We start from the raw sequence: 20,643 nt of genomic DNA on the forward strand, positions 1-20,643 counted from the left end.
TGATTTCTAAGGAAACTGAAGGCAAACCCCGCTAGAATGTGAAGTCCTTGGGGGCAGAAATCATGTCTACCAACTCCCAAGTGCTGTGCACGGATACTAAGTCAATAAATAATATTGATTGTCTTATTGAACTCATATTAATCAAAAAATGATTCCTTTTTTCCACTATGTTTAGTGACTGGGAGAGTTCAGTACAACAGAGCTCAACCACAGACAGCTTACAGTCTAGAGGAGAGACAGACATTCAAATCAATTATAGAGGGTTACCAGGTACAATAAAGAAATCCATGAATCACCAGCACGCGGTACTATGAGAAAGAAGATCACTTTCCTTCCTTATCTTTCAGAACAGCTCAAACGTTATTGAATCTTAGAAGAGACAGGATCTGAGGTCCATCATAATAGATTCCAGGACCCTAACCACATCCCCAAACACCCAGGCTGAACTCCATCATTTCCGCTAGGGTAGACAGCCCATTTTGAATAGTCCTAAATGCCTCCCCCTCCCCCCAAATACAAACCGACAGAGGGAATGTGATCATGCCCATATTGCAGGCTCTCCTCAGGGAAGGCCGGGCTGGCTCACTGGTCCCTTATAAGAAACTGAGAAATTGAAGCTCACAGCAGTTAAGCAATCTGAACATTACAAACGGAAAACAAAAGGCTGCGTCTTTTTGAGCCCAAGAGTACTTTCTAAGGAATTTATTTAGAGAAACCTAGCTCTGGACCAAACCTTCAGAGAGCAAACCTACCGTGTTCTTTTTTCATTAAGCCTACTGAACATTAGTCAGAATTGCAGCAGGCAGAAAGGACCTGTGTTTTTACAGCCAACTGCCAATAATTCCACTTGAAATCCTACCCTGGAAACCTTGATGTCAGCATGGGTGCCTGATTTGAAATTAGTTTTTCCCCCAGGCTGCTTTATCACAACTGATACCGCCTCTGTTGTAGTCCTGGCAACTGGACTGGTTTCCAGTACCTCATTTCCTAGAGTTCAGGTAGTTGGGAAGCAGGATGAGGAGAGCTGGCATTTGTTGGCATGATTCCATACTAATGGTCCAGAACAATGATAATAATAATAGGGATGGTATTTGTTAAGCGCTTACTATATGCCAGGCACTGTACTAAGCACTGGGGTGGATACAAGCAAATCAGATTGAACACAGTCCCTGTCCCACATGAGGCTCCAAGTCTCAATCCCAATTAAACAGATGAGGTAACTGAGGCAGAGAAGTGACTCAGCCAAGGCCACACAGTTGCACCATACATAGCACAATAAGTATGATTGGTTGGATATTTTCAGCCTCAAAGTAGTGAGGTTGAAGGCTTGAATATTAAATAATAATAGTATTTGTTAAGCACTTACTAGGTGTCAAGCACTGTTCTAAACGTTGGAGTAGAGAAAAGGTAATCAGGTTAGACACAGTCCCTGTATCATACAGTGGCAGAGCCGGGATTAGAACCCATGACCTTCTGATTCCCAGGCCCATGCCCACAGTCCATTACGCTATGCTGCTTTGGCAATCTCATTACAGGAAGCATACACATTGTGAGCAGGGAATGTGTTCTACCAATTTAGTTCTATTATACCCTCTCAAGTGTTTATGGATTGATTGATAATCTGGGAGAAAAAAGGAATGCCCAGACCAGCCAACCTCAACCTCAACACCTGTGTGCATATCCATAATTTATTTATATTAATGTCTGTCTCCCCCTCTAGACAGTAAGCTCGTGTGGCCTACCAACTCTGTTATATTGTTGCATTGGACTCTCCCAAGCGCTTAGTGCAGTGGTCTGTACAAATTAAGCATTCAATGAATACGATGGATGGATTGACCCCACTTACGCTATATCGCAGGAAAAAGGACTAGTATCAAAGCACTTGGAAAGTACAATACAGCGAGGAGGATAGTAATCCCATTGTTTCTCCAAGAAGCATGTTGTCAATGTCAGGGGAAGAATACTATACGGGCTATTGATCCCATCCACAGAATAATATTTTTTCTTTTTTTTTTATACTTTTATCATTACAATCACCATCAGCAACATAAATTGAGTGGTCACAAAAGCAATGCACTATGCTTAGTGCTCTTCATTAAGGTTTTATAGTTTTGTTTGATAAAATTCACTTTCAAGAAACAAAATGTTATATGACATTGGCTGCATTTGCTATCTCACCACTTCTGAAAAATGACTGGATTATTTAGCCATTAAAAAAAAATCCCCCCAAAGAAAACTTGTCATCATCTATCTAGGATCACATTAATAATTTAATATTTGACTCCAAGATTCAGTGGCAAGGGGATATCTCCAGAAATACATGTTAAGTCTGCCAGGAAGAATAGTGTCTTCCAATTAGGGAGCTTGGGAGGGAGGAGGAGTAAATCAACATTTCCATTTCCGCATACCGTCCTTAAGCTAACACTGCCATTGAATATATTTCATCAGCCAGGAGGCTGAAAACATATTAAAGTTTCTGGAAAATTTTAATTGTGACATTTTCAAGTAGATCCCTAAGGGAGGAGTTGCCCTTTTCTAATCACTTATGCCACATGAATTTGATGTTTAATATCTTAAATACAGCAGTAAATTAAGCTGAAATGAAGTCAGTGAAAAAGAAATACAAAATTCTAAAATAAACTTAAGTCTCCATCCAGACTTATGACTACAATTCTGCCAGGATGTGGCTGGTATTTTTTCTTTGCATGTTGGGGATTGGGGACACATGCATGGTCATTTATTTATGGATCTCTAATGAACATTTCCATCTCATGCTATGATCAAATGCAGAAAGTGAAGGAGGCATTTAACCCCAATTTGATCACAATCTTCTAGCTTTGGTAGCTACAAATTTTTTGTGGCAGGGGTGGGGGAAGGGAGGGGATTTGAAGGGTCATTCCTAATTCTGCCTAAAATTTCTAGCACATGACCCAAGGAACCAGGCAGACATTTTCAGATGTTAGCACAAATTGTTTCACTCCTCAGAGCTGTCAAATTTCCTTTTGCAAGAGGATTTGTTGATGGCGCAGGGGGTGAGAAAACCATTCAGGAAGGCAACAGAGAAGGTAAATACAGTGGATAATAGACTGTAGACTGTAAGCTCATTGTGGGCCAGGAATGTATCTATTATATTGTCATACTGTACTCTCCCAAGCACTTAGCCCGGTGCTCTGCATACAGTAAGCAGCACTCAAATATGATTGACTGTATATTTTCATCCTCTAGGTAGTGAGATTGAAGGCTTGAATATTAAATAATAATAGTATTTGTTAAGCACTTACTGTGCGTCAAGCACTGTTCTACACGCTGGAGTAGATAAAAGGTAATCAGGTTAGACACAGTCCCTATACTACATAATAATAATAATGATGGCATTTGTTAAACGCTTACTATGTGCTAAGAACTGTTTTAAGCTCTGGGATAGATACAGGGTAATCAGGTTGTCCCCCATGGGGCTCACAGTCATAATCCCCATTTTACAGATGAGGTAACTGAGGCACAGAGAAGTTAAGTGACTTGCCCAAAGTCACACAGCTGACAATTGGTGGAGCCGGGATGGGGCCCACAGTCTTAATCCCTATTTTACAAGGGGCTAACTGAGGTACAGAGAAGTGGCGTGACTTGCCCAAGGTCACACAGCAGACAAGTGGCGGAGCCAGGATTAGAAACCAGAGCCCCAGGTCTGTGCTCTATCCACTAGGCCTTGCTGCTACTCTCCCAAGCACTTAGTACAGTGCTCTGCCCACAGTAAGCTCTCAATAAAGACAATTATTGATCAGCCTTACCCCATAAGCACTTAAATACTCCTCCGCCCCCACTGGATTTATACTTGGCTACTTCCGTTACTTGTAATTTATTTTACTGTCTGTCTCCCCTGTTAGAGTGTAAACTCACTGAGGGTAGGTATCTTGGGTACCAACCACATTGTACTTTCTCTCCCAATTACTTTATTTATTAATTGATTGATAGAAACTGGATGGAAACAGTACAGGGAGCAGGAAAGTGTTCAGGAACTGACTCCAAGGGCCTTTGGTTCAGAGCTCCTAACTTTATAGTTCAAAACTTTCTCCGACTGCTGCTTTTCTGTGAGAATTGGAAACCACCCACCCAACAAAAATTGCCTACAGAATCTGTGCAATAAACTAAAACTCCTTCTTTGTGAACTAATCAAATGTACCCAAGATCAGTTACCACCCTTTTTTTTTCCCCCCCACTCTCTTCAAATTCTGAGCTGTGTACAAGCACTATCCGGCACAGCAGTGTCTGCTGCGTCAAAAAAGAGTACTCAAAACCATATGGTTAGTATCTTAAATCCTCAAAAAATAATTAGAACAAGTGAAACAAAAGCAGACTACAAATACATATAAGCCCAGAGTTTAATGAGATGTAAAAAAATGTAGCAAACTAAACAAATCAAATATTCCTATTAATTAATGGGATGGAAAAGGTTTCCATGTGGCTTAGGCAAGAATGCAGCAGGGTTTTTTTTTAAAAGCAGAAGCAACTTTTTTGTGATGAAAAGATTAATATAATTTACTTAATACTTACGTAATATAATTTACCTGATACTTAAGATATTCGCATTTTGAATAGTTGTCTCATGTTCATTCTATTTAAAAGTCTATAGGATTTTGCAGTTCACATCTTCCTCTAGATTAAAACATTAAACTTTGATATAATTTGGACTACTGAAGCCATGCCATTATTATTAATAATAATAATAATGGCATTTATTAAGCACTTACTATGTGCAGAGCACTGTTCTAAGCACAGGGGTAGTTATAAGGTGATGATCAGGTTATCCCATGGGGGGCTCACAGTCTTAATCCCCATTTTACAGATGAGGTAACTGAGGAACAGAAAAGTTAAGTGACTTGCCCAAAGTCACACAGCTGACAATTGGCAGAGTCAGCATTTGAACCCATGACCTCTGACTCCAAAGCCCATGCTCTTTCCACTGAGCCATGCTGATTCTCTATTATTATTATTATTACTCTGAGATTGATCCTATGATGACCCAACTACTTCCTTACATCTACTTATTTTATTTTTCTTTTTTTAACCCTTCTTATCATTCCCACAATTGAATGGGCCAGAGCTATGCAGGAGATGCAAAAAAAAAAAAAAAATGGAATGCATTTACCACAGGAAGTTGTGCGAGGAGAAAATAGTGCCAGATTCAGGAAAAAGTATGAATGGATTCTGCCACTTGTCTGCTGGGTGACCTTGAGCAAGTTACTTAACTTCTCTGTGCCTCAGTCACTCATCTGCAAAACGGGGATTAAGACTGAGCCCCATGTGAGGCAAGGATTGTGTTCAACCTGATTGGCTCATATTTACCTTGACACTTAGTACAGTGCCTGGCATATAACAAGTGCTTAACAAATACCATTAAAAAATAATTTTTTTAAAAAACAAATGTCATAAAAAATGAGAAAGCACCATGACCTCCCTTCTGCATCATCTATGCACTTTGATTTGTGAACTTAAGTCATTTGATATTCTGCCTGTCCCCAACACCACAGCACCAATGTATACACCTTTAATTTATATAATATAAATTACTTCTTTGTTAATATTCATGTCCCTCTAGACTGTAAACTTATGTGTGTCTGTTAATTCTGTTGTATTCTACTCTCCCAAGCGCTTAGTACAGTGCTCTGCTCATAGTAAGTGCTCAATAAATAGTTGATTGATTGATAGGGACTCTGTCCAACCTGATTAACTTTTATCTGCCTCAGCATACAGAGCAGTGCCTGACACATAGTATGTACTTAAATACCATTCAAAGATATATTAGATTTTACATGCCTAACAATGGGGATGGATGGAAGAAACAGAAACAACCTTGTAGTCTGAGGACTTTGGTTCTGATCCCAGTTATACTACAAACCTGCTGTATGGCCTTGGGCATATCACTTAACTTCTCCATGCCTCAGTTTCCTCATCTGTAAAATGGGCTTAAATACCCATTCCCCCTCCTATTTATTGTCTGTTTATTGTTGTACTGTACTCTCCCAAGTGCTTAGTACAAGACACAGTAAGTGCTCAATAAATCTGATTGAATAAATGAATGAATGAAAGAATATAGACTGAGCACCCCATGTGCGATAAGTACTATGTCAAACCTGGTTATCTAGTAAACACCCCAATGTTTACTATAGTGTGAGGAACATAGTAAGCACCTAACAAATGTCTCAATAAAAGAGGGCAGCCATCACACTTTCCTAGTAGAAGCTGGGTGGATGGTCTCATTCTGTAAGAACACTGCAAATGTTCTCAGGTGAATTATTCCCATAGCAAAAACCAGTCATTTCTAGAAGTCCATACACCATTACAACCACTACTTTGACACAAACTTAATCCACCATAACTTTGATATGTTTAATTATACATATTAAGTTAAAACACTAAATTTTCTGGGACTACAGCACTAAAGCCAAGTATACTGAAGCTAAGCTGCTATTAAGGATCCCACAGTTGATTCTGAAATGGCATTGGGAGAGCAAAGCCCAAAAAGATTAATCTCACTGCCTAGGGGAACTCCTGCAACATATTAGGTGCTGAATTGTTAATGTTTGTTCTGGATAAACTTGGATCAAGAAAGGGACTTTCCACAGATACAGCAGGCATTTGTGATTTAAGCATACTGGGATTACCATCTATGTATATTTTCATCAGTCAAATAACTTTGATAATCAAAGTCTGATAACTTTGATGGTCATCTAACACTTTATCGATTGTTAATATAGGGGCAAAAAACAAACTATTGATTCAACATGTGCATATTCCTGACAGAATAGTTATAACCCTGTAAATACGTAGAGAAGCAGCGTGGCTTAGTGGCAAGAGCCCGGGTTTGGGAGCCAGAGGCCGTGGGTTCTAATCCCAGCTCCACCACTTGTCAGCTGTGTGACTCTGGGCAAGTCACTTCACTTCTCTGGGCCTCAGTTTCCTCATCTGGAAAATGGGGTTTAAGACTGTGAGCCCCACTGGGACAGCCTGAATACTTCGTATCTGTCTCCAGCGCTTAAAACAGTGCTTGGCACATAGTAAGTGCTTAACAAATATCATTATTATTCTTCTTCTTATTATTATTAATAATAATAATAATAATAAATACAAATAAAATGAGGAAGAGAAATGTAAATTGACCTAGCAAAGTCACACATATCAAAAGCATGGTTGAGTAGTGAACTTCGTTTTTTGCATCTTGGAGTACACTGCTCCTGTTTCGTTTTGTTTTTTAATTTTTGTAATGGTATTTCTCTGTGCCTCAGTTACCTCATCTGTAAAATGGGGATTAAGACTGTGAGCCCCCCATGGGACAACCTGATCACCTTGTAACCTCCCCAGCGCTTAACAACAGTCCTTTGCACACTGTAAGCACTTAATAAATGCCATCATCATCATTACTATTATTATTATTAATCAGGCTGGACACGTCCAATGGTGCCATGCGCATCTCACAGTCAATCCCCATTTTATAGATGAGGTAACTGAGGCATAGATAAATTAAGCGACTTGCCTAAGGTCACACAACGGACAAGCGGTGGAACAGGGATTAGAACCCAGAACCTCTAAGTCCCAGGCCTGTGTTCTTCCCACTCAGTCACTCTTCTCCAATTTCGAGGATCGCTGTGTACTTCTTTTCCAAGGTTACTGCGATAATTCTGTGGGAGTCACTCTTGGGCCCTGTTATAATTGAAGTGAACTATAATATTTTTAAAATTATTCATTTAAGCTTGATTGGCAGTACATTTCGTGAGAGAGGACTGCAAAAACTAATTTCTTTTTCTCAGAGTATAACATTCTGCTAGCTGATTTAAAAACAATAAAGAGAATTAAACATGACATGGCCCTGGATAGGCCATGTACTTCACACAAATTTTCAGCCTGAAAATGGTACTGCAGGATGAAATTCACCATGTGAATTATCAATAAGAGGATGCATGTCTCATTAAGCCAACTCTGCAAACGACCATATTTATTTAACGAGCTACCAAGGCGTCGCTTGATGAAATCTCCAGGAAAAACAATATCTCACATAGGAAAATTGATTTCAGAATCATTGTAAGCCTATTTAGATAATTACTGAACTTTGGCTTCAAATAAGAAGCCAAAATGATTTTTCTAACAATGCTTTTAAGAAAAAAAAAATAATGGTTGAGCTATTTAGTCAGAGATGAGAAATATAGGTTAATAGAAAATTGTTATGGGCTGAGAAGCTAAATTGAGCAATTAATAGCGGAGTTTATTACTTCCTCCATTAGTTCCCCACCTTCCTATCTCGCCATCCCATCAGACACTTCAATTTCAGGTATTTATCTGTTTGCCTTTTTATTGATTTATTTGTTTATATATATTTATTATTTATTTTGTCACCCTTTTCTTTGCTGTGTATCTGTCTACCTTCTCTCCTATTAGATTCTAAGTCTGCTGAGGTCAGTGACAATACATGTGACATTGTCCAGAAGTGCCGAACATAGGGCTCTGCTTATAGTACATCATCAATGAATAGTGTCGACAAGGGTGACAGTTTAAATAGCAAATGCCACCCTTCAAATTCAAATAGGCCTCGAGAAGCAGCACGGCAGAGTGAATAGAGCACAGATTTGGGAGTCAGAGGACCTGGGTTCCAACCCCAACTCTACCACTTGTCTGCTGTGTGACCCTGGGCAAGTCAATTCACTTCTCTGGGTCTCAGTTACCTCATCTGTAAATTGGGCATCGAGACTGTGAGCCCAATGAGGGACATGGACCGTATCCAACGTGATTACCTTGTATCTACTCCAGTGCTTAGAATAGTGCTTGGCACATAGTAAGCACTTAACTACCATTAAAAAATTCTAAAATCCACTTATTTTTACAAGATTGTAAACTCCTTGAAAACAGGGGGCTCCTTTTTTCTGCTTTCTTTGCATTTCCCTCTAGCTCTGCACTCTGTGGGCTCAATAATGACAGGTTTACCTGCTGTCACATCCACTATCCAGCCAACCGCTTAGTACAGTGCTCTGCACACAGTAAGAGCTCAACAAATACGACTGACTGAATGAACTCTTTTCTCAACTCATTATAATCCAGTTGTATCCCTTCACTGCTTAGTACCACAGTCAGCAGACCTAAATAAACACCATTACTAATTCCAGATAAGCACGCTATGCTTTTGTTTCAAAACAGAGGAATGGAGTGTGCAGGCTGGTTTGTAGTAGAAAATGAGCAAAGTAAGATAGGTGGGGGAGAGGTCATTGAGTGCCTTAATGTTGAGGGGAAGGTGTTTATATTTGCTGTGGCAATGCAGGGGCAATGCAGGTTTTTGAGGAGTGGGGAAATTCAGACTGTTTTTTTTTTTTGGTTTTGGTTTTGGGTTTTTTTTTACAAAAATGATCCAAGCAGTCGGGTTAAGTATGGACTAAGGAGGAGAAAGACAGGAGGCAGGGAGTTCAATGAAGGAGGCTGCGGCAGTAGTTATGGAGTGATATGGGTGTTATCTCCTCCAAGAAACCTTCCCTGAATAAGCCCTGCTCTCTTCTCCCACTGTCTTCTGAGTCGCCCTGACTTGCTCCCTTTATTCATTCCCCCTCTCAGCACCACAGTACTTACGTGTATATCTGTTATTTATTTATTCATTCATTCATCTAATCGTATTTATTGAGTGCTTACTTGTGTGCAGAGCACTGTACCAAGTGCTTAGGAAGTACAAATCAGCAACATATAGAGATGGTCCCTACCCAACAAAGGGCTCACAGTCTAGAAGAGGGGAGACAGACAAAAAAAACCCTCCCCAAACAAGTAGATAGGTGTCAATAACATCAGAATAAATAGAATTATAGCTATATACACATCATTAATAAAATGAATATAGTAAATATGTAAAAATAAAATAATAGAGTAATCAACATGTGCAAATATATACAAGTGCTGTGAGGAGGGGAAGGAGGAAGGGCGGGGATGGGGGGAGCTGAGAAGCAGCATGGCTTAGTGGAAAGAGCCCGGGCTTGGGAATCAGAGGTCATGGGTTCTAATTCCGCTCCACCACTTTGGGCAAGTCACTTCACTTCTCTAGACTTCAGTTATCTCATCTGTAAAATGGGGATTAAGACTGTGAGCCCCCCGTGGGACAACCCGATCACCTTCCATCCCCCTCAGCACTAAGAACAGTGCTTCGCACATCATAAGTGCTTAACAAATGCCATTATTATTATTATTTATTTATATTGCTGTGTCTCCCCTTCTAGACTATGACCTCATTGGGGGCAGTGTATTGTACTCTGTCAAGTGCTTAATACAGTGCTTTGCACACAGTAAGCACTCAATAAATATGACTGAATGAATGTGCACTTGTATCAGTATAGCATAGATGGAGAGAAAGGGTGGATTCTGGAGATACTGTGAAGGTAGAAGCAGCGTGGCTCAATGGCAAGAGCACAGGTTTGGGAGCCAGAGGATGCAGGTTCTAATCCCTGCTCAGCCACTTGTCTGCTGTGTGACCTTGGGCAAGTCACTTCACTTCTCGGTGCCTCAGTGCCCTCATCTGTAAAAGGGGGATTAAGACTGTGAGCCCCACGTGGGACAACCTGATTACCTTGTATCTACCCCAGCACTTAGAACAGTGTTTGGCACATAGTAAGCCCTTAATACCAACATTATTCTTATGACAGACTAAATATGCAGTTTGACGAGTCAAGGATCATGCCAAGGTTTCAGGCCTGTGAGACAGGGTGGGTGATGGTCATAAGAAAGTCTGGGTGAGAACAGGGTTTGGGTGGGAAGACAAGGAGTTCTGTTTTCCCCAGGTTAAGTTGGAGGTGTCAATGGGGCAACCAAGCTGAGATATCCTGAAGTCAGAAAGACACCCAAGACTGCAGAGGAGAAAGGTCGGGGTGGAGAGGTAGATTTGGGGATTGTATGACTACACATGGTAGTTGAAGCTGTGGAAGAGAGTGAGTACTCCAAGGAAATGCGGATAGATGGAGAGTAAAAAGGGACCCAATACTGAGACGTGAAGGATGCCCACCGCTAGAGAATGGAAAGCAAGTGAGAAGCCTACAAAAGACACAGAGAAGGAGCAGCCAGTGAGATAAGAGGAGAACCCAGAAAAAATATTGTCAGTATATTGTACTCTCCCAATTCCGCAAACAGCAATACATATTATTGATCGAATGAAGCCACATTTAGACAGTGTCTTTCAGTCTATTCAGTCTACAGTGTCGCAAAGGCAGCAGGGAGGGTGAGGAGAATAAGGGTGGAGTAGAGGCCAATGAATTTCACAAGAAGGTCATTGGTGACCTTAGAAAGAGCAGCCTCCTTAAGGTAGAGGAGGCAGAAGCCAAATTTGATGGGGGTCAAAGAGAGAATTGGAGGAAATGAAGGCAGTGGGTATAAACAACTTCCCACTAGTCCATGTTACTATTATGCCATACTTTTCACAATCTTCTTCCACTCTGTCCTGCTCATGAACAAGTACCTTTATCGAGGAGGAAGAGAAGCAACAGCTAACAGAGTTTAAAATAAAAAAAGGAGCTGACTCCAGCACATTAAAAAAACACTGAAGAAAAATATCATAGTTCAACATATAGCAGAGGGCAGTTAAGAATGAACATTGGAAAAAAAATGGTCATCTGCTGGCTCAACCTTTTTTTCTTAGCTGTTACCTTCCTAAATTTTTTATTACAATGAATATTTTATAATAATGCAGTGCTGTTTGTGTAGTTTAGATATGTATTGTAATATGGTTTAACATTTACAGTCTGGTAAAGCCAGGAATTAACTCAAGGTTCATACACACAAACACAAATGTCAAGTGTTTAAAATGAATCATCATTAAGATAAATTGGATCACCAGGTTATACATTTTTATTATTCCGTAGAGAAAAGTTTGCTGGCTTATTAAACCAGGTTTCGGGAGATGGCAATTTCTTCTTAATGAGCTGTTGCGTGCGTTTTGGGAAAGCTTCCCTTAGAGTACTACCTTCTCTCCCAATACACTATTGATTTATCTGTCTGTGTCGTTGCTTGCAAGAATCCTACATGTCAGGCTCTAGTCCTGGTGGTTCATCAGTGGAACAGGGATATATGAGTTGTGATTAATCAATATATTCTCCTGTAGGCTAAATTAGATAATTGATTTTTTTTAAACACAAAAGGGCAGTGACAATTGGAAGAATTAAACTTCAATGAAGGATTGGGTTCAAGTCTTAGGATGCTCCTCCCTCTCTTGTCCTGCTAGATTTGAATACTTGAGATGAGATGGCCTTGTAGAAACCTGAATAATCTATGAGTGAACTGTACCAATTAGGTTTCGGGGTTTAGAGGAGAAAATATTTTGTGTCTGTGGCAGAGTTTGGAGCGTAAAAATAGTTATGAGGAAATATAAGGCATCGCCCTGAAGTTGAGGGGCAGAAGGCTTCTGAACAGAACAAAGTATCCATCAGTTGATTGATCTATCAGTGATATTTACTGAGGCCTCACTCCATGTACAGCACTGTGCTAAGCACTTGGGAGAATACAACTGGCAATTATAGATGAACCCTACCCCAAAACGTCCCATTTGCGAGAGAGTAGCCCAAAAATGCTCTATTTAATTTATCTCTTTATTAGCTAGTCCATAGCTTCCTGTCACCCTATTTAGTCCTCTAGAACCATCCCCAGACACTTTGTACAATGGGTGTGTAAAGGTAAATATGATTATATTGACAGTTAATGTATATTATAGTCTCTACGTAGGCATCGTTATTCAGGTGAATTAAACAACTGCCACGAAGGCCATTTGATTTGTATTAGACAAAAATATCAAATCATATCCAATGGTTGTCTTCCAAATTAGTCTTTCTAAAACATGGGAAAAAACACCTCCTTAGTCCATCTAGCCATCCAAATTCATCTTATGCTCCGAACAGTTACCCTGACTACAAATTTCTTTTCAAAGAACTAACCCTTCAGGATTCTGAATAGAACAGGTCTCTAAGGAATAGTCCCTTTGTCCACAGTTACAAAATGTTCCCAGAATTATGTCCAGTCTGGGGAACAGACCATGGAAATTGGGCCTTGATCTGATAGGTCACTTTTGGCCTTGGAAGTTACTACCGGACCTGTTTATTCCAGAGGCTGTGACAATTATATTTCAGTACGGCTGTGGTTTGGATCTGGTAAATTTCGAGATTGACCCAGAAATATAACTTCTACAAACGTATTCAAACACACAAATATGTATTTCTTGTGTGGAGGGAAATAGTAATCTCAGGACCTGATGTGATGTTCACGTGTGCTATGACACGAATATCACTAATCACATAGTAGCAGAATTAACTGAAACAGCAGCCGACAAAGCTGGGTGTGCTATAGAGTCACTTAGAGCCAGGTTTCGAATTTTATCACCCATTCACCATTGTTCAGGGATTCTCGACATTCTCTCTCCTACTTCCTCAGTGTTTTGCTAGAACCCAAGCCACATTATTCAATTGGCTATTCTCTCCTATCCCATCTCCACACCCTCCTCAACAGGGCATGCAGAGTAACTAGTTTTGTATGCATCTAAAGGCACATTACTCAAATGCCTCAGTTTCTTCATCTGTACAATGTGATAAATCTCCCTGGCTCGCTCACTCTCTCTCTTGAGCCTGGAACTCTCTCCCCATTCACATCTGACAAACCAGCACTCTCCTCATCTTCAAAGCACTACTGAAATCATATCTCTTCCAGGAAGCCTTCCCGGACTAAGCTCTCATCTTCCCACCCCATTTTCACTCATTCATTCAATCGTATTTATTGAGCACTTACTGTGTGCAAAGCATTGTACTAAGCACTTGGGAAGTACAAGTTAGCAACATATAGAGACAGTCCCTACCCAACAGCGGGCTCACAGTCTAGAATGGAGAGACAGACAACAAAACAATACATATTAACAAAATAAAATAAATAGAACTGTAAATATAATAAAATAAATAAAATAATAAATATAAGCTGTTTCTCTGCCCGCTACTCAGGGGCAGGACCGTTGTCTACCAGAGAAGCAGCGTGGCTCACTGGAAAGAGCCCGGGTTTTGGAGTCAGAGGTCATGGGTTCAAATTCCGGCTCCACCACGTCTGCTGTGTGACCTTGGGCAAGTCACCTCACTTCTCCGTGCCTCAGTTACCTCATCTGTACAATGGGGATCAAGACTATGAGCCCCCCATGGGACAACCTGATCACCTTGTAACCTCCCCAGCACCTAGAGCAGTGCTTTTCCTTCCCTACCTCCTCTCCCAGGAATTAGTCCCACTTTCCAATCCCCACAGCACTATACATGTGTCTTTACATTTAGTTGCTTCCCTTACCCGTAATTTATTTCCTGTCTTATCTCCCCCCTCTAGACTGCAAGCTCAGATTATGTCTACTTACTTGTGGCAAGCACTGTTCTAAGTCCTTGGGAGAGTAGAACTAAGTGCTTAATAAATACCAATGACTAACTTATAATTGAAAAGGATACCTGGATAATGAAATGCTATTATGGCAGTCTTTAATAACATAGCCTGAATTATTTCCACAATGTGTTTCCATGATATAATAAAAATGTATTTTAAGAGACTTATCAAGAAAAGACTTATCACAGCACTGGTTAAATCTTTCAGTAATTGCTGACAAAGAAATTTTACTATGTTCATAAATTAGTGTTTCTATTGGAGTACAGGAAAAAAGGAAACTTTGTTCAATAAAACTCTTCAGGATGGACACAGTCCATGTCCCAAGTGGGGCTCAGAGTTGTAACCCCCGATGTTACAGATGAGGTAACTGAGGCACAGAGAAGTTAAGTGACGTACCCTTCTGACTCTCAGCCCCGTCTATCCACCAGACCAGGCTGCTTCTCTCTTATTTTTTATTTGAATTGTGTTTCAAATAAATTTGTATTAGTTGAGATTTTTCAGGTGGATGATTTTCTGTTTATAAACCTTGGATTTACATCAATGGTCCTAGCTGAACAGATTCATAATATATACATTATAAGGAATACTGTATGACAATGCTGTATCACTTCCATCCCTTCTGAAACAACACCCTGAGAGTTGAAACACTTGATTCTATCCTACCTGAAGTGCAAAAATAGAATGTTAAAAAACATAATCCAATTAGTTCCCCATTGTTTTGAAGTTCTGTGGTTCAAGCCATGGAAGTGGGGAGGTGCCAAAGTTGACAGCTGAAACGGAGGTAACCTTTGAACTCCTTTTCTCCAAATAACCAGGAGTCTAGGTTTGACAGTTTGACAACATGATTAGAAATGTTCTCTCGCTATTTACTGATTCATGGACTAGCAGCTCAGCTGATGGAATGAACATGAAACCCTTTACATGAAATGATGATTGATGAGGTTTTATTCTGTAATGCTCAAAATATAGGGCTGAAAAGGACACCGGCAATAGCTTTCCCAAGAGACGGCACCTCACCAAGTTCCGGCAGATGGGCAGCTTGTCTGCTGTGTGACCTTGGGCAAGTCACTTAACTTCTCTGAGCCTCAGTTCCCTCACTCGTAAAATGGGGATTAAGACTGTGAGCCGTGTGTGAGACAGGGACTGTGTTCAATTATTTTGTATCTACACCTGCTCTCAGAACAGTGCCTGGCATATAGTAAGTGTTTAACAAACACCATAATTGTCATTATTATTTCAACACTGAAGATTCCATGCCAACTTTAGCCATACAAAGGTGGTACTAATTTCATGGGAGAGGAAGTATGGAGGAAAAATAGAGTGGGCCGGGGGGGAGATGACAGCTTAGTTTGGGATGGCTACCTGGAAGGGATATGATTTTGCTAGGGCTTTGAAGATGGGGAGTGCTGTCAGTAAACTCTATTGACAGAAAATAACTGCCAAATTTGAATTTGCTGCATGTATAGTAAATGGGTTACATGTATCTGCTACACCACATACTGATGTTTTTATGTAGGGAGTCAGCAATTTATTTGGGCCTTAAAAATATGTGGGGACTTGCCTACAACCATTTCATTTGTATGGAGAAAAATATAGAAGGAATACAAACAAGCCAACTTCATGCCTGAGTAATTAGGCTTTGTACATGGGGATAATTAAATAGCTGCTTTCCAGGGGTTGGCTGAATCAAATGATTCTGAGTTGTTTTATTATCCACAAAACATTTTCGAATATTTTATGTGTGGAAGATACCATGGAAAATCAACTTCTCTCTGCCTTTATAATAGGATATGCTAATTTCACAATTAGCAACCTCATTAATTTGCATGCACAATATACATCCATACTTCTTATTAACATACATATTACCCATTCAGGTTATGTGAATATTTTAAACCTATGAAAATGTGAACTAAAGCGGTGAATATACCCCTGTGATTTCCTGTGCTGGAAATCTCAGCACTGGACACAAATGACCAGTCAACTTTGCTTTAAAATTCAAAACCCATGCTGAATTCTGGTGGGGGGAAAAGAATTAAAGTTGGGTAAGGCTATTTTGATAAAAAATAGATTTTCAAGAAGTCAAAAATCTGTAAATGTTGACCCTCCTTTACCACTAATGCTACAGTATGATGAAATGAAATATGATAAAGAATTCAGAGGCAAATTTTCAGAACTGTTGCTAAGAAACCTACTGGAATTTCCTGGGTCTAAAGCACTTGTATCAACTGAAAAGTAGCATGGTCCAATTTAAGATATGAGTTTATCCAATTTAGCCGGGTTGCCATTTAAAGAAGTTTTTGAAGCTAGAAACAGCATGAGGAAATTTTATTCTTGATTCCTTTAATATCTGACTTAATGACATGAATTATTTGTGAAAATCTAAACTTTTGCATAATATTGCTCTGAGCTTTTGGAGTTCAAGCTCGACAGGATGTTTGAAAAGTCCCTGATGCCATGTTATCAATTCAAAACTCCCATCAACACGGTAATCAGTCGACGCAATGACTAAGTTTTACTCTGTGAAGTCGCGCTTGACATGAAGAACAAAAGGCACGCTATCCCAAGTGAGAAGGCAAATCACCTGATGAACGTAACAAGATGACAAAACAACAATCCTGAACAAATGAATAAATTGACCCTAATGAATAATACAATATACAGCGCTTGGTTTATGTAGGAGAAGCTCGTGAGAACTTCAGAAACATACTCCAATCATACATTAATATTCACTACACCCCTGAGTAGTGGGAACTTATCGTTTCTAAAGTGATGTCATTAACTAACTGAACTCCCATAATAAATATTCATTTAGCTGAGTCTTGAAATGAAAGATCCTCTAGGGGAGGCATTTGGGGTCATTTTCAAGGTGGGGAAATGAACCCATCTGTGGCTGCAGCTGTTCTGATTCATGAGAACATAGAATCAAATAAAATTCATAAATAAAAAAAACAAACAACTTAATAATTGTGGTCTTTTGATGAACAAGCACTTTGCAATTATGCAATTACACATTTTCTTATTTTCGCACCTGTAATTATAGAAGCAATCACAGAGGTGGAAAGGACCTCAAAAAACAATCTGGTCCTGCCCCCTGCCTCCAGGCTGATTAAACTACTCAACGTTGTTCTTTTAATCTATTCTTTTTCCCACCAATCAATCAATCGTATTTATTGAGCGCTTACTGTGTGCACAGCACTGTACTAGCGCTTGGGAAGTACAAATTGGCAACATATATTCAAAGTTTCATAGCCTAGGATACAAATTTATTGTGACAGTCAATGATTTACATGGATACATGTAAAGTTTCTCATCCAATTTAAGACCCTTTCCGTAGTCGTCTCTGGAGCTGGGAACCAATTTGACATCCCCTCCTTTACGAGAAACAAAAGCAAAGAAAAACTCTTAATTTTCTTTGTTTTTTAGTTGTTCTTTGCTTGAGGCACACCAACCCTCCTTTCTTCATCGTATCCTAATAATGTCTGATCTATTTTCTATCTCATTCCTGGTGACTTTTCTCAACTCAGTTTTTCCCCATCTTTCTGCAGTGCCCTCTAAAGGCTTAATATTCTCTTGAGCAAAGAGTAATGTCTAGAAGATTGCAAGAGCCAGTTCTTGACCTCTCATGTTGAATATTTCTTAATGTATCCATATAAAGGCAATCCATACAAGAATCAAGACGGACGGTAGTTCAATGTTTATGGATTAATTTTCCAGTTCAACTCTCCCACATCAGTTCAGATTTATGCTACAAGCCCCCTTTGTGCTATTAGCTCCATTTACTGTATCAAACAGAGCCAGTGACATAACTCTCTTCCCTTCTGGGCTCAGTCTCCCCACAACCCATCCCGCACAGCTTCCTTCCTCCAAAATGGCATCTACTTCCTATATTTCCCCTTGCTTCATGAATTTCACCCTTGGGTTGAAAAGGGCATTGCTAGCCTCATCTGGTGGGCTGGCGTGATCAGGAGAGATTCTTGATCTGGGCCTCCTCGCTGACAGGGAGTTGTTCCTGGTGGGCTTTTGTGCTAGAAGGGGACTTTCCCCTTTTCCGGGCTACGGATCTTACCACAAGCATGGATGGGGGAAGAGCCTCTCACGACATTTCTTATCCAATTTGAAACTATGGGGAGGTCCAGGGAAATTTCTTTGAGAAGCCACCTAGGCAGGCAGACTTCACTACAGGACTTTCCTCTTTGACATGGGTCTCTGCTTGCAACCACTGGGGATTGCCTACCCTTAGATACCTTCATTGGGTTAGGCAGGAACAGACTCATCAAACCATTTAGAAATTTCTCAACAAATACTGTTACTAAAGGACTATCCCTGTCTTGTACCTCCATTTTCCAATGACATTATTAGGGTTATAAAAGAGTGGAATCCACAGATAGACAGTAAGCATATATGAGACTTTAAGGAAATAGCATAATATACTCACAAGCAAACTGGAGGATGGCTTCCCTGCTCAGAATGCTTCCAAAAGTGTTGGATGCTAAGCACTGATAATACCCGGAATCCTTTGCTTCGCTTGGACTGCTGATAATGAAATTTCCTTCTATCAGGCTGTAGCGGTAATCACTTTCCAAATCTATTTCTGTTCCATTTTGGAGCCATCTGGGGAAAAGTGAGAAGGAACATATTGATATACAATTTACCCTAAATAGTCAAACGGGCCTGATGACTTCTGTTGGTAAATTGCCTTCAATTCAAAGGAATGAATGTTTTTAATAAACTTTAAAAACTCTACTCGCTTTAAGACTATCTCCCACACAAAGATTAGTTCTTCTTGGAATTAAATGTCGCATCAGTCAATGGCATTGGTTGAGGAGCAGCTTGGCCTAGTGGAAAGAGAATGTGCCTGGGAGTCAAAGGACTTGGGTTCTAATCCTGACTCCACCACGTCTCCGCTGTCTAACCCCTGTTGTGTGACCTTAGGCAAGTCACTTCACTTCTCGGTGCCTCAGTTATCTTGTCTTTAAAGTGGGGATTTAATACTTGTTCTCCCTCCTACTTAGATTGTGAGCCCTGTGTGAGACAGGGGACTGTGCCTAGCCTAATTATCTTGTATCTTCCCCAGGGCTTAGAACAGTGTTTGACACATAGCAAGCACTTAACAAATACCACAAATATCATCATTATTATCATTTTTATCTGAGGGTTTACTGGGTTCAGAACATTTTATTAATCTTAGTTATTTGGAACAGAGGAAGAATTGAAGCATTCAAAATCACAAGGAAAGAGAAAATTAAAAATAATTACCTAGTTGGAATTGTCTGAAGATGGAAGGTTGGGGTACCATGGAAGTCACCAAAGGCCAAATAATAATAATAATAATAATGATGATGACAATGGTATATGTTAAGTGCTTACAATGTATCAAGCACTGTTCTACGCACCAAGAAGATAATCAGGTTGGACACACTCCTTCCCTGTCCCACATGGGGCTCACAGTTTTCATCCACAATTTACTGAAGAGATAACTGAGGCACAGAGAGGGGAAGTGACTTGCCCAAGGTCGCAGAACAGACAAATGGCAGAGCCCTGATTAGAACCCAGGTCCTTCTGACTCCTAGGCCCGGGCTCTATCCACTAGGCCATGGGGTAAGAAAGAATTGAAACACTCTATACCACACGGCACAATTCTATACAAAAGATGGGCAGAAAGCGGGGAGGAAGACAAGTAGTCAGGAACAGGCAGGGTGAGGAGAAGAGGGAATGGGAAGGAAATTGATTTGTCTGTAGGGATCAAGTGATGCTGGGAGGAGAGGTTTCCAACGTTGGGGCCAGTCAGCCGACATTACAGAAGGAACTGTGGAGTGATCACAACCTGGAATTGGCTCAGTATCAGACTGAAAGCTCTTTGAAGGCAGGGCCTGTTTTTTTACTTCTGTTGTCCTCTCCCAAGCATTTAATACAGTGCCTTGCTCACAAAAAGTGTTCCATAAATATGACTGTGTGACAATTTATACCTGTAAATTGGAGCAGGGTTGCCTCGAGCTTCACAATCAAGAGCCACTTTCTTCTCGTCTGAATCAGCAGGAAAAACAACATCGTCAGGTTCCTGAACAAACACCGGTCCATAATCAACACTCTCTGTAGAAATAAAAAAGAAAACATTTTTTTTCCAAAAATGTTCACAGACATTTATTTTTGCAGACTCCCCCTGCATGTATTCCTTCATTTATTCATTCTAATCCAAGTTCTGCCACTCCCTTACCTCCTATGTGAACTAGGGCAAGT

The 20,643-nt window shown here is 40.2% G+C and overlaps 1 protein-coding gene across 4 annotated transcripts in view; it reads right to left on the reverse strand.

Moving 5' to 3' along the window:
- Window positions 1-20,643, reverse strand: part of CNTN5 (contactin 5) — a 665,146-nt gene that overhangs the window by 193,888 nt on the left and 450,615 nt on the right. For all 4 annotated transcript variants that reach the window (XM_038761846.1, XM_038761848.1, XM_038761845.1 and 1 more), the window contains 2 exons: window positions 20,373-20,496; window positions 18,842-19,017 (listed from right to left, as the gene is read on the reverse strand). In XM_038761846.1, the coding sequence (XP_038617774.1) occupies window positions 18,842-19,017; window positions 20,373-20,496 (300 nt within the window). The remainder of the gene's footprint in view (window positions 1-18,841; window positions 19,018-20,372; window positions 20,497-20,643) is intronic.

This window comes from Tachyglossus aculeatus, chromosome 20 (assembly GCF_015852505.1).
Source record: "Tachyglossus aculeatus isolate mTacAcu1 chromosome 20, mTacAcu1.pri, whole genome shotgun sequence".
NCBI classification, from domain to species: domain Eukaryota; kingdom Metazoa; phylum Chordata; class Mammalia; order Monotremata; family Tachyglossidae; genus Tachyglossus; species Tachyglossus aculeatus.